This window comes from Ambystoma mexicanum, chromosome 10 (genome assembly GCF_040938575.1).
Source record: "Ambystoma mexicanum isolate Mex_15411 chromosome 10, UKY_AmexF1_1, whole genome shotgun sequence".
NCBI lineage: Eukaryota > Metazoa > Chordata > Amphibia > Caudata > Ambystomatidae > Ambystoma > Ambystoma mexicanum.
The window spans coordinates 230,233,464-230,248,374 of record NC_090932.1 but is presented as its reverse complement, the minus strand read 5'-3'; the positions used below and the strand labels follow the sequence as shown (position 1 = coordinate 230,248,374).

Here is a 14,911-nt window from a genome sequence, read left to right as displayed (position 1 = left end):
GCAGTTGTCTGGACTGTCAATGGACGTTCCCGCACAGCCACAAGAAGACGGTCAGGGAACCCTAAAAACCTGTACCTTGAAGACAAAAACACGGGTGATCCAATGTATTGTAGGTTAGGGCAATCAAGAGCCAACCCAAAAACCGTGCAAGACCTTTCCTTTATTTCAGCACAACTGGATGTAGACACAGTGGCCTGTTGTTTTTCCTAGACTGCTTCAGAGAAAGATTCTACTTTATCTCGCTTGAGTTCCTCTCGGTCCTGCTTGGCGGAAGAGTGGGAAAAGCTTGGGAACATTTCCCTTTGTTGAACAGAAGGGTCCTTTAGTTGTTTTCTTCACAAGGGCATCTGTTGCCACTTCCACTACTCGCTTCTATCTGAACCACCAATTGAGATCCTGTTATGCCTTATAGCATTGATCTGTGATGGGTACTCACTCGGCACTCACTGTGACACCATGCACACATTTCCAGGAGGTCTGATCGCAGCCCTCTCTGGCACCCAAACGGCAGGGAAATGGCACTCTTAGTCACAGCAAAATGATTACTTTATTCAAACAGAAATATGTTTGTAAACTGCTCAATTCCCTAGCAATCACTTGTGATCTTTAATGCTGAGGTACTGCAGAGACACAGAAGCAATGACCAGACAGACAGACAGCTCCTCGTTGATTATATTTATCAACAACCCCTCCTTAGTGAATGTGTGAAGAGGAGCCGTGCAAATAAGCCACATTGCAATTACAGTTGCTGCATATACAGGACCCCAGTGTAAAAGCCGTAAGGCAGAAGGCACCCGCCCCCGTCTTATAGCAGCTCAAGGTGCTGTGGCGTAGCTGTAAGTAGCGGACACTTCATGGGCATCAGCAGGCAGAGTGTGATGGACACGAGACCCTCTACAATGTACCACAACATGTACCTGAAAGATGAAAAGGAAGAATTAGGGTCCACTCTGTAGACAGCTGGCTCAGTGTAGAATGACCTGCCAGTGACGCCACCCCTTCATTACCAGGCAGATGCACTTAAGAGAGATCAGATTGGCCTCTACTCATTTCTAACAGGCTTCATAGGCAATGAGGTTTGCAGCTCTTAGAATCATGCTATAGATTTTCATTGGGGATAGGATTCTAATAACAAGAAAAGCCTCTGTTGTAATCTCTAGCAGTTCATCCAGGACTGTCATCAGGTTAGCGCCCTCGATTCCACTGTGCTATCCCTTCTCTTCCCTACTGGATTCATATATAGCCCGCTGCCATGGCATCTAGCGTGAACAAGAAGGTGTGGGATAAAGGGTTTTAGTAGTTGCAACGTGCTCTGACGTTCTGGATGTATACTAATTGACCTTTTCACAATTGACCTCGGGAGAATTGACATCAGGAGAATGTGCCTAATTTAAAAGGTCAATTAGGACATATTTGTGGGGGAAACCCCCCGCAAGCCCCACCCAATCCAACCCCCCCTGCAATCAATCCCCGACCCAATCCCCTTATATTATCTATAATCCAAAACCAACCCAATACATATATAAAATAACTAAAATAATATAAAGGTCAATTGTGCAGAAGGTCAATTAGGACCACTATAATTGAGTCAATTAGGACAAAAGGTCAATTGTGAAAGGTCAATTTGGGTAATACCGACGTTCTACCATCCGTACTTATGTGCCAACATTGTTTAATACGAGCTGCTTTTAGGATGCCAATCATGCCATTCATCTCTCCCATCCCTCGTATATTTGTCTTGGTGGCACTGTGCTGATCTGGCTTGCAATAGGCTATCCTGATGGGCGAAGGGCCACTGGACATTGCTACTGGCCATGCCTGGCAGGACATAGAGTTATAGTTTGTATATCATTTAAGACCATTGCAATTCAGTAGACAAGGTTTTACTTGCCACTGCTACTGCCATGCACTGCTCATGATTTGCCCCATATGCTCATGCAAATGACATGTATGTGATAACCAATCTTTGAATTGGACTTCAACAATGATAAGGACATAAGCAACAAAAAGGAAAGAGGCCTCTGTTTTTTTTATATTTCTTGTGAGGGCCAAGAAAAAAACCCGTTATGGTCCGTTTACATTTCATGTGATGTACAACACAAAAATACACCTTAACATCTACACAAATTAAATATACCAAATTCCCGGGATAATTACCATAGGGAGACATCTCATGGGCAGTGCCTGCCAGTGACCGAGTTATGGTGGTCTTACGATGATTCTGTGGTGGTGGCACCATAATGGTTGATGTAGAAACCGTAAGTGGTAGCTTGATTTTTTATTGGGCTACTGTCTATCAATAGATACATAATTTCAATAAACATGCTCTTGTGTAAATCCCACTATGCCATTTGCCCACTGTGAGTTTTCCCCTCGATACATCCAACTGTGTTATGTGCCCGCTTTGATGTTGGTCCTGGGCAGTGCATCCCACTATGTTCGTCTCCCACTGATTTTGTTCCCAGGAACAGCCCACTGGATTTGTTCTCCTGGATAAAGCTCCCTCTGTGATTTTGCAACTAGGTGCAGCCCAGGGGTCAAGTCTTAAAAATTGAAGTGTGGACTCATCGACAAACGCAATGGGATGTGTCGTCGCCAGAAATTAAAATATCAAGGTGAAATATGTACATTTCATTAAATTGGCTTTGCATAATCCCCCAAATTGCACAGGACGAATGGCGTTTGCCTTTCATAAAATCAAGACACACACACAAAACCAAGACAGGATATCTTCTTCTAATAGTGTTTTTGAAAACGTTAAAAGGTGTGCATGTTTTGGTTTTCCCTGGAACATGCAGAACCGAAATGGGCCATTTCACCTTTAGTTGTTTGTTATTCTTCTTCAGGTTATATAGAGCAGTGGAGTAGTGTCCAGCCAGCAAACCACCTGACGACTGCGGTTTCATCCTTGTAATTCATACATTCAAAGAAGACTTTCAATGTTCCTCCTTTTAGCTGGGGAGGATGAGGCCACCCTCTGAAAAAAGTGGGTGGTCTCCATCCACCCATGTGTACCCACGACTTGAGCCATGGTGCAGCCCATGGATTCTGCACCAGTTACAACCCACTATGGATATCCCTGGCTCCCTGCCAGCCTGCTTGTGGTGTTCTGCCTCCGGGTGTGGCCCACTGTGATACATGCCTTTTGGAAAGGCCGACTGTGGCTTGCTAGCCATTTTGCCCACTGAAGGCCTGCAACTGAGCTCCACGTAAATTGGAAAAAGTGACATTGTCGAAATGAACAACACTTTTCCTATTTTCTCCATATTATGGATCTCTATAGGTATAGGCATGTGTTATGGAGATGAAGAAACGTGCTGTTCCTTCATGGAATTACACTTTTCTTCTTTTAGATGGAGCTCAGAATCAGACCTCCACTGTAATATCTGCTCCCTGCTGACAGCTCAGTAATAATTGCTCCATCCCATTCGCATTACTATACGCGCTCTTCCACAAAGGTCATTGGCCTGATCCTGCCCTCCTGGCACACCTCCTAAAGGTTATCAGGGTCAAACAACCAGCGTCAGAGCACCTAGCATCTCTACCCTCTTCAACTTTAACTTTCAGACCAACTCTACTTGCCAGCCATGACAACCTCACCAGCAGCCTATATCACATGGCACATCGATGTGAAGACAGCGTTACCAAAGATGCAGAGAGGCTGAAGAAGTGAACCCTCCGTATTGAGGCAACAGACAGCGACAAACCACTATACAAGAAACTCCAACTAGGGTGCAAAGAAAAAGAGTTTTTTTTGCTCCCGGCTATCTTGTTTAAAGGTCCGAAAATTATATTCATAACACTCTGGTTAGTACGAAATGATTCGTTTATTTATGATAATTTTCTTGAGTGGTTCATTCCATAGATATTTTTTGTGTTTTCAGAAACACTGTTAGAAACTTGGTGTGCAAGTTTCTAACAGTGTTTCTCAAAACACAAAAAATATCTATGGAATGAACCACTCAAGACAATTATCATAAATAAACAAATCATTTCGTACTAACCAGAGTGTTATGAATATAATTTTCGGATCTTTAAACAAGATAGCCGGGAGCAAAAAAACCTCTTTTTCTTATCTACCAAACTGGGGCTCAGGCTAAACCCCAAAAAAAACGCTCCTGTGATCTTGCCAAACTCACAATCAAAATGCAATTGAAGCTCAGCACAGGCAGGTTCCATTCCTAGAAGCCTCAACCCACAGTAGGGTGCAAAGAACCCTCCTCCAAAACCCCTAACCTCTAATATCTCAAGATACCTACCAAGATGCCAGAAACAATCAGCGGCAAACACACCTCTATCACACAAACTCATTTCCTAAATGGAAAATCTTGCCAAAGAAAGACATGCAAAGCCCATCATCAAGGATAATCTAACACAGAACTCAAACTCAACAATCCATGCACAACAGACACGTATCTAAAAACATGAAGCAGTCACATGATTAACTTACCAACATACCTCAAACTGAGGCATCTATGACTTGGTCTGTGAGGGTAGCACAGATCTCCTCTCCATCTCTCCATCACAGAAACATGGTGAACAAAAGACTACTCTGCAATCACACACAAGCCCATACCTCTTATTGAAAGATTGAATTCGCCAAATGCACTTGCAGGGTGGAGGTGGAATTGCCCTAGTCTCCAACGATGCATACGCATCATCTTCAGACACAATTGTGTATTGTGAATCACTCCAGCTACACTGCATGACCACACACACATCTACACCCACCTGCCTCTTAATCTGTGGGCATCCTTCATACACCCTTCGTTTTTGGACACCTCCTCAGAAGCGGTAGACAACCTCACGGTCTCACGGTCGACGACATCATTTTACCACACTGGTTGATTTCAGCCTGTGTCTGGAGTAAGGCCTTGCAGCAACTCTGAATTCCCTCCACCTTAATCAATCAGCAGAAGACCCGCCCACACAGCCAGGCATTCTTTGGATAGATCTACTTGTGCAACTCCACTCACCTTTCCTTGGGGTAAACACATCGCTATTTTGTTCACCGTATCCTTCTCGTCTTCATCTCTATCAAAATATACCAAGGCTTCATCAACAATAATCAGACCATGGATGGACAGTCAGCTACAGAAGCTCCTCAGAAAACGGAAAGCCTCTAAAAAACCAACTCTCCTCAACAAACCAACCAGGAACACCAGATGAACAACTCCACTGCCTGCACAAGTGTATCTTACGGGCCCTTCAAACACTCCCCAAAAATGCAAGCCACTAGATAGTTGACCGCCCACATCATCCACATCATGGAAAAGAACAGAGGACTAGAGCAAATCTGGAAAATCTACCTGGAAGCATACAAAACTGCACATTACTGACAGCTCTGGATTCACAGGGCTGAAATTGTTAGTTAAGGCCTGTTATGCACATCTCAGAGTACACTTAATGCACCCTGAAGGAAATGTTCAAAATACATCAAAGCCAAAATATCTTCAGCCTGTGACATCACACCGACTAAATCACCACAACTCTACGACTCAATCTGTGCACACTTCAACATCACAATTCTATAGATCTAGGTACTCCTGGGCAAAAAAGACAGAAATAGACTACCTAACCAATTAAAGGAACAGAACCCACCATAATTACCATACAGAAGCTGCGAGCCTTCCGCCCTTCTCAGTGAAAGAATTCATAAGCACAGTCAACACCTGAACACCCTTGAACTCTTAACAACTAAAAGGCCCTAGGCTAAGAATCTGGGCTCACCCTCTCTACCAATCAGTCCTCAACTTATTAAGAGAACAAGGTGCCATCCTACATGTCTTCACAATCACTTGTCAAACTCCTAAAAAGATAATAACAGCTAAGCCCAAAGACTGTGAGCTTCCACCCCATCTCTAACACACCTTTTATGGAGAAATACTTCAAAATATCATCTACCAACAACTCCAGGACCACGTGGAAAACAACAACACCATGCATGAATCATAACAGGCTTCATATGGGGCAGACAAAAGAAACCAATGCTGTGACAAACATACAAAGCACACTGATACCTGATACTCCTGGACCTTTTGGCGCCCTTTAGCACTACCAGCCACAAAATCATCCTAAAAAGAATCATGATCATAAGACTAGTGGTGACAGTGCTATGTTGGATGACTTCCTCCCTCTCTGACAGGACGAGGATTACCTACATTTGTCCCTTTGAGTCATCCCCCACAGGGATTCAGCCGATCAACACTTCTTTTCAACAGCTACATGATCCTACCTATCGGAGCTCATTAGCAACTTGAGTAAAGCATGCCACAACTATTTGGATGATATTTCAATTATCTACGAACTTGCCCAAACCTCACCCCCATGTCAACTGGACCTTGGCACCTGCCTCTCACATATGGACTCATGGATGACAACAAATCTATTAAGATTAGACCCAAATAAAACGAAACCTTTGATGTGTGATACCATAAACAACTCACCACACAACCATTCCCTGGCTTGAATTATTGGCAATTCTGCCCCCGTCAACAGCAACCGGAAACATCACAGATAGCTCTCTTACATTCAAAGCGTAACTCAAGGCCATCATAAAAGGCTGTTCTTTTGACTCAGATCCATCGTCACGTCACAAATGACATTCTCACACAGACCCATGGCAGTCATTTCCCTAGTCCTCTCGAGATCAGATTGTGCCACACGTTTCTACCTTTAACTCCCTGAATATTTGCTGAACTGTCAAGATAGAGCTCGAAACGCAGCGCGCATCTAGACACCTCCTAAGACTGGAAAGTAGGGAACACATCACACCGGATTTCCAAACACTCCAGTGGCTCCCTTTTAAACCAGAACTCAATTCAGAACCCTATCCATTGCATGCCGCACCTTACACCACATGGGCCCAGAAAAGGTTATCCACAACACATCTGTAAGAACACTTCAATCCAGTAACACGTACCAAGTAGTTTCACCTAAGAAGACATGCCACAGAGGCTCCTCAATCTCATTCCTCGCAACCAATCGATGGAACGCCATGCTCCAGTGACAATATGCAGTGGGAGGCCACCTGGCTTTAGGAAATCTCCCCATAACTGGCCGCTCATGACACAATCACAGACAACAGGAGGAATGCACACCCTCCAAAGAAAGGACACATTTTTGTCAGTACAACTTACTAGCCATCACAGACTTGGACCTGAAGGTCCAATCAAACTTCACAAGCAAAACTGCACTAGACACTGGACTCAATCAAATACGTCTGGCCCATTCATTCACACACACTGGTGCTCAATGCTTAAATCAAGACCTCTCTTGAGACCGAGCACAATTGAATCTGTCGCTCTAACTCTTCCTCGTCCCAAACATGGGACATCACCTACTACCATCTACCAGGATGGCCACCAGGAATACCAGGCAAACAGTATATCAATTCTCAAGATCTAGGCATTTAATTAAGTAATGACAAAGGAGTAGAGGGTTCCTTGGCATCAGTGAAAAACCATGAATCAAAATGACTGCAGACAAATGAATTAAGGGTCTATGTTCCTCAAGATATCCCACCGATTCTGTGGTGGGGAACAGTCTCTGCCTCTTCTGAAATTCTCTCATGGGGATTACCGAGGGGAGGTCTGAATCCCTGTATAGTGTTCTTCTGGTGTAGTTTACAAAACCTGGGTGGAGCACCTACTCAGTTCCAGGGTAGCACTCCATAGGGTAAATCTCCTTCTGAATGATTCGGGGATCTGCTGCCAGTATTTCCTTCTCAAGAGTTGTCAGAATAGTTTGGCTTCAGAGTGGAATATAATTTATCTGGTACAGTAAAGTGTGCTTAGGTCTACTGGGTCCAGTTCTAGGGGTCCCTATAAACCCTCCTTGTCTCCTAGATGGTCACACACTTCTCACTGCCACACTATACTCTCGTACCTCACCCCCTACTGTGGGCTCCTCCTCTTCAGATCAAGGGCCTATTACTTAACCTGACCCTGTTCTCTAGGCTCCTTTCTTGTCCTATGGCTGCCTGTGCTACTCCCCCTCTTTCCTCGTCCTGGGTCTTCCAGTTGTCCTTCTGCTGCCTCTTTCAGTCCTGAGCTCCCTCTGTACCTTTAGTCCAACTATGTACACCTGATCTTCCTCGACCTTCTCTGTCAACTCCCCAATTCCCTCTGGTAGATTACCTATTTCCTCAAGATATCCCTCTGTGACCTCCTCTAAAGAACCTCCCACCTTCTCTAACAGTTCCTCAACAACTCTCCAGACTTCTCCTTGAGATATTTCCAAACCTTCTCCTGAAACCTTTCTAGTCTTCCACTTCTGATATTTCCCAATTTCTCTGATACATTACTTTCTAGTATTCTCCTTCTGATATTTCCTCACTTTCTTCAAGGCTGTTCTAGTGTTCTATTCTTGATGTTTCCCAACCTCTCCTAATAACTCTCAAGAGTCCTCCTCCTGGTGTTTCCCAATCTCCTACTCCTGACCGTGACCATGGTTAGCCTTTTCTAGGACCTTCTCCACTTCTAGCTCCTCGCCTTTCAGCCTCCACCACACTCTGCTCACCCAATCTCCTCTTCCAGCCTCTGATGCTCTTCCTCCTTCTGCTCGCAAACTCCCTCCAAATGTTGTACTTTTTCAACTGCAACAACCCACAAACTGGGTTACCTGGTCTGGCTTTTTAAAGTGTCTTGGCCCCTCCCCTTGGTTGGCTTTCTGGCCATTGGCTCGCGCATCAATAGTAGGGGGTAATGGGCTTGATGATGAATGGTTGATCTCTAGTAGCTCCTCCATGAGCCTGCCTAGTGAAATTGAAGCTATAAGAAAGGGGCAGGCATCCTGGATTCTACTGAGCTCGTCTGGTTTGTCCTCTATGTTTGCATGTTGCATGCCCTTAGACTAAGTTGAATGGATAAGTGTGTCTGTAGATCTCTTGGAACTCTGAAACGTCTCCCTGGGGCATTCGGAGGCCATGGGTGGCCTCCGATGTTCGTGGATCCAGTGTTTGAGGTTTCTCTGATGGAAAATGCTCTGGTGCGGGAGCTGGTTTACGGAGTTCTGTGGCACAGACAGACCCATGTGGCTGAAGGGTTTTCCTCCAGGGGATTGTTGTGTCCTCATTCATGTATTCCAGGTTTAAAGGGCCAAAGACACATTTTCGGAGGGACATGGATGTATGCTTCAGTTTCTCTAATCCTAAATCTAAAGGGGTTCGGACCCTAGGAAATTAAAGTAGGTGTTTTGGAAATGTGTATGTGTTGTCCTGGAAACAGGGGAATTGTGGGATGGGTAGTTATCTTGTGACACTCATCTGCTTAGTGAGCAGGATTCAGTGTGACGTTCCACTGTATCCCCCAAATGCCATCCTGGAGGGCCCCTAGGATGCACGCACTGTTGTCACCCTTGCAAGGGATGTTGTCACACATCACACAACAATCATCATAAACTCAGACCCGAAAACAGAAAGAACCCTGCTGTTGTGACTACTACCCACAACTTCAGTACCCTTTCTGATGGCAGACTGACACCATATGGATCAGTGAAGCCTATATACTCAATGAATAGGGCTCCTCAAGAGACTCCATAACTACCACTCCCAACTAGACTTCTTACCTTCCAGTCTACTATCTCCTCCACAGTGTGTATGCCAACCCTCGCTGCCTTATGCATGCTAGCACCTACATCACCAAATGAAGCACTGAAGAGCCATTCAGGGCTGACTGCACAGTCTGCAACATCTTCAGTCCTATAAACTACCCCCACCCCCCAATACCAGACAATTCTCTCCAACACTGACAGCCAATCGCCATTGCGTTCTCCCCTCCGGAGGAAACACGCACCAAAGTGTCACAGCCACAAACCACATCAAATCCTTCCAGCACAGTACTTGGGTAGTTACCATTTACCCGCCAACACCTTTGTTTTCTCACCTGCCTCTCCCTCTACCGCAACTAACACTCCCTCCTGATACCCCTTGTTTTATTCCCTCAAGAGACTGCAAAATTGCAGAGGTTTACAGTAAAAGACCACTTTACAAATTAGATTACATTACAAAAGACAAAACGATTGGCTTTTCTAATGCTTGCTTGAGGAGTGTGTTCCATGACCAGGTGACCCTAGCTTGTCCAATCAGAGTGATCTATTTTCCAGAACTCATTTTTAAAAGGATTGTGTACCATACACAACTCACACGTCTTGGCCAATCAAATTGCTGTCTTTTAGTGCTCATTTAATGCAGTATTTCGCTGCATAGCCAAGTGACTTGGGTTGGCCGAGTAAATTGCCAACTTTCTAGGTTCAATGTTAAAGTTAAAGAAGCCACCACTCGAAGTTCACTTCCAGGCCAGAGCCACATGAGCAATGCATTCTGGGTATGCAAAAAGGTGAAGTGCTTTAGAAATTATTTTGCTGAATTGCTAGTTGACCAGGTTGGTTAGTAACACTACCCTCTTTCCAGTGCCCAATGTATAAAGAATGATGTTGCATGGCCAAGTGACCCAACTTGTTCCCCTTTGTGGCCGGTTGATATCAGTCCTGGGTGTGTGCGTGCACGCGTGTGTGTGGGTGCGAGTATGCACTTGTGCTCAGAGGGAGCCTGCAGCTCTCTGGGTAGCACTAGACGTTAGAACTCACCTGCTCACTAGGCCCAGATGAGGGGCAGGCCACTGCAAAGGACGCGGACTGTAGTGCCCAAGAGTGAGTCTCCCATCCTGGCGGTATTCTCTTGGTCTGGCAAGGCGTGGTGACCGGGGTGGCCTCGCTCTCTTTGGGGCTTACTCTGGAAAGGTGGTAAAAGAGAAGGTGAAGGGTTGTCCAAACTCGCAGTAGTAGAATAGCTTCTGGTTGCATTTCGAGAACCTCACCCACTCCTGTCACCCACCCACTCCTCCTTAAGCCTAATGGAAAAGGGACAGTTCCAGAAGGCAAATGGTATTTCCAATGTTTGAACTGGCTAATCCTGGAGCTCCAGGTTCTTCTTTGTGTGCCAAGGGCGGTGAAAGAAGTTCGGATATCAATGCCCCCTTTCCATCACTGATCTTTGTGTGCTTTTCTATTGCCAGCATGGCGGCTTCCTACCAAACTGGTTCACTGTAACAAAAAGGAAACATCACAGTAAACACAATAAACAACAGTGCAACGAAAGGGATTGTGGTATTATGCCCATACCTAAGACTTGTCCTAATAATTAGTCTCGGGAGGATAGCTCAGGGGCAACATGCTCGTCTTGGGAGCAAGACGACATGGAGCAACACAATCGAGTCCACGCTTAGAAACCTCTGGGTATTAAGCATGCTATAAATAACCAAATAATAACCAATTAGGATGGCTGAGTACGACATACACCCGATCAGTCAGGTGACAACCGTCCATAAGTCATAGGTACGACATTCGTATGTGCCTCTGCGGCACATGTACAGTTGAGCCATATCCTTGGCAGCAGAATGGGCCTACCTGGGGCACTGCTTTTGTTAACCACTAAGGAGCCAGGAGATGGGCAGGGCGTGGCAGAGGAAGCTCATTGACTGGAGCCCACCTACAGCCCACTCCTGGATTCACCAATGCAAGCACAGACTTTTTCCAGGTCCTTGGGCTTCTCCACGCCTGCCTCTGCTCGGGCCATGCCTCCCCAATGCCGAACCACACTAATGGGGCCCAGACTAGACAAGGACGGTACTAGCCGTGTTGAACACAGGAGGTCCTGCTAGCAGTGTTCCTGCACTCTAGTGTGCGGCGGTACCCTGCAGCGTGCGACTGCTAACACCACATGGCATGGATGATCTTGCCCTTTCCTCCCCCGCTTCTTTGACTCACAGGTGCAGTGTGGCAGCAGAGCTGAACTTCGGAAATTGCCCAGGCAACCATGATGATAAACTGGCGGCGCCCTTCTCTTCAAGGAAGCCCTGACAGGTGCCTTGCCCCATGCACGACTCTCCCTTCTCTCGCTGCATTCTCTCCTGTCTTGTACAGCAGTCTGTTGCTTGCTAGCTGGGGTTGCGCTATATAAGATCCAAACATACACATAGAGGCGGCGCTAGAGCCCATGCTGTATCCTTTCTGCGGGAAGAGGGGGCAGGGCTTGCACTGCGCTGCTACATGCGGTGCCGGATTTGGGGCAGGCACGGTTGGAGGAGGCAACTGCACTGCAGGTGCCCATGCTGTACTTGTTTGGGGGGAAGGTGGGCTTACACTTCTACAGCCATACCACACCTGGGCATCCATAGAGTGGACGTGGCACATGCTGTAGCTGTTTTCTGCAGCAATGCATCTTCCGCCAACTCACATGGTTTGACAATTCCCCATCGTCAGGCTGGGAATCCTCGGTCTCAGTTTAATAGCAGTAAAAGAAACACTGCGTTGCTTTGTGTGGTCTTTATCAGCTTTCAGCCATTTGTCCCTCAGCCAATGAGCTGTAGAGGCGCGGAGGCCATTTTAAGATTCCACCAACACGCTGTGCTAAATGGAGCCTTCTTGTTACTCTTACTCGACATTTCTTCAGTCACTTCTCACAGTTTCTTTGGAGCTGACTTTATTGAAGCTCGTAATTTGACAGCGGAGAGCTGTTACACTGACACATCAACGTAAAAAGTTCCCCGCTGCCAAATGTTCATTATTGGCACAACGAAGTAAAAAAGGGGAGGGCAAAAGGCGGCGTGCAAGTATGCACGCCGCCTCTTGCCATCACCTTTTGCATTCCCTGTGCAAATGAAATTAACTTGCCTGCCATGTATGCGTGGCAGACAGAGTTTACAATGGATCCCTATGGGATCCTACAGCTTTTTGTTGGCAGATAAAGCAGGCGGATCGCATAGGTCTCCCCATCATTTTCACTGCGGCATGAAAATGAATGCAGGTGCAAATGCTGGAGGATTTGTATGGCAGAGGGGACGAGAGCATCGGGAACGCAAGTTGAGTTCCGCCCGTCCTCTCCGCCATACAAATGAAAGAAAATGGGGCACAAGACTTTTACTCTTTGAATGAACGGCGTGCCAGGCTGAAAATGAGCCCCTGACTGCTCTGAGATAAACATCCCCATCCCTAGATACTGAGGAACCTGTGCACTCATTTTAGGGCTTTTGAGATTTCATTCATCAGATACAGAGATGCAGGGGGCGGGGCGTTATATGTCAGCAAGAAACAGCAGCTCACACTCTCCCTAACTTAAACTTAGTTGCCTTTCCTAAACCCGTAATAAAAAAAAAAATCATTACTGTCATCTTGTCTGGGTCCAATGTATCCAGTTGTCCTCCATCCTCGTGGACAAGGTCAGTCATATACCTTGTCAAGGGCATCAGCGCCATCTCAGGGCTCACTTGAAAGGAGACCCAGATCTGAGTGTTGTCAGGTGGGACTTCAGGCCGTGCCTCCAGATGCTGCTTCCCAGGGGCCCGGCACACACTGTGACCAATAATGGTGAAAGGACGGAGGCGATACGACGCGCTGCTGCCAAGATACAAGACTCTGTTCTCACATGAGGCCTGGCCTGCAGGAAGGAGGAGATACTTCCGAGAATGGCTCCCTGAGTTCCCGTAAGCTCCAGAAAGTGGGTCAGCGCCATGCCATGGTCAATGGTGTTGAAGGCGGCTGACATGTCTAACATAACATGGATTGGAATACTGTCTATGCACACGGCCATCTCGTGGGTGGCTCTGAAGCCAGAACAAAAGGCATACAGGAAGAAAGCATTTCCCAATGGGTGAATACTAGCTTCTCCAAAATGGTCCCTGGCAAGCGCAAATCAAGGGTAGAGCAATAGTTGTAAAGAGCCTCCACGGCAAGACCTGAGTTTTTAGGAAGGGGTCGAGCCAGGGCACTGTGCAACCTAAGGGATAGTTCCGCTGTTTCAACCTTGGGCTTGATAGATATGTGTCATCCAAGAGATAGCTCTGCACTGCCAGGCATTGCTAAGTGCTGTGATCTGCTGTCTGCAGCCCTGGTCCAGTAATATCTTTACTGCACCCGGGAGGCAGCTGGGGTGAAGACCTCTGCAAGTCACAGAAGTCTTGCATTAAAACACAGTGTGTTGTCATGTGTCCTGTGGCACTGCATCTTACCTCCATGTTCTGAAATTCCTTGGTGATGGCCTCCAGGCTGGGGATGTCGTCCTCGTCCATTTTGCTGATGTAGCACGCCCGTCCAGGCCAGGGTCGGTAGCAGGTCACGAGCTGTGGTGGGAAATAGTTGTATAACACACACTTAACTGATGTGCTTTGCGGTCCAGCCCTAATTAGTCTCTGCTTCTACAGCGTGTCCATGTTTCAGAAGTTACAGTGACCCACCCGCATGTTATGTTAGCCTGGGGTATTGCATAGCGCTAAAACTCCACTGTAGCTACCAACACATGTAGGGACAGCTAGATTTGTGTATAATTCTTCTAAGCTTTGGAGGGGAAACATTTGCTTCACAGAATAACTTCCATTATATCACCCACAGTATCTGATGTAAGAAATTGCCAAAAATACCTAAAAAGAAGCATTGGAATGTCATGTATGATATTAATAAAAATATGTAAACAGAAAAAAGAAGCATTGACATGTCAATGTCAATATGTTTGACTGTTGCTGTTTGCATGGGAGGCCAATTCCCAGGAGGTGGAGGGACACAGCAGCAACAAGGAGCAGTTTGGGAGATCGGAATTCTCTTTCCTTACGTTGACCGGGAAGGCACGTGTGCATCATGAAATTGCAGTTACTGGAGTGCTTTCTTCTAATGAGATTTAATTACAGGAAGAGACTTCAGTAAAGCGGCTCACATGAGGCGGAATGCAATGAAAGCAACACACATCAAAACACTGATGTGTTTCCAGTTCCCTTCTCTCCATCACTATAAGAATGATAATTAGCAGAAAAATTACCATTGCATAACATGGCAGGTGCCTGATGACCAAACGATCTTCAGCGGATCAGTGAGAGGGATATCCAGTGAAAATCTCGTTAAGCAAAATGTTGCCACGGGACGA

General features: G+C 46.2%; 1 protein-coding gene across 1 annotated transcript in view; it reads right to left on the bottom strand.

The window, feature by feature from the left end:
- Positions 1–528: 528 nt before the first annotated feature.
- The window catches only part of SFTPC (surfactant protein C), a 36,565-nt gene continuing 22,182 nt past the window's right edge, over positions 529–14,911 (bottom strand). Inside the window, exons 4-6 of the mRNA XM_069617745.1 lie at positions 14,007–14,117; positions 10,588–10,732; positions 529–917 (exon numbers count right to left, since the gene is read on the bottom strand). Coding sequence (XP_069473846.1) covers positions 10,595–10,732; positions 14,007–14,117 — 249 coding nt within the window. The 3' untranslated portion in view covers positions 529–917; positions 10,588–10,594. The remainder of the gene's footprint in view (positions 918–10,587; positions 10,733–14,006; positions 14,118–14,911) is intronic.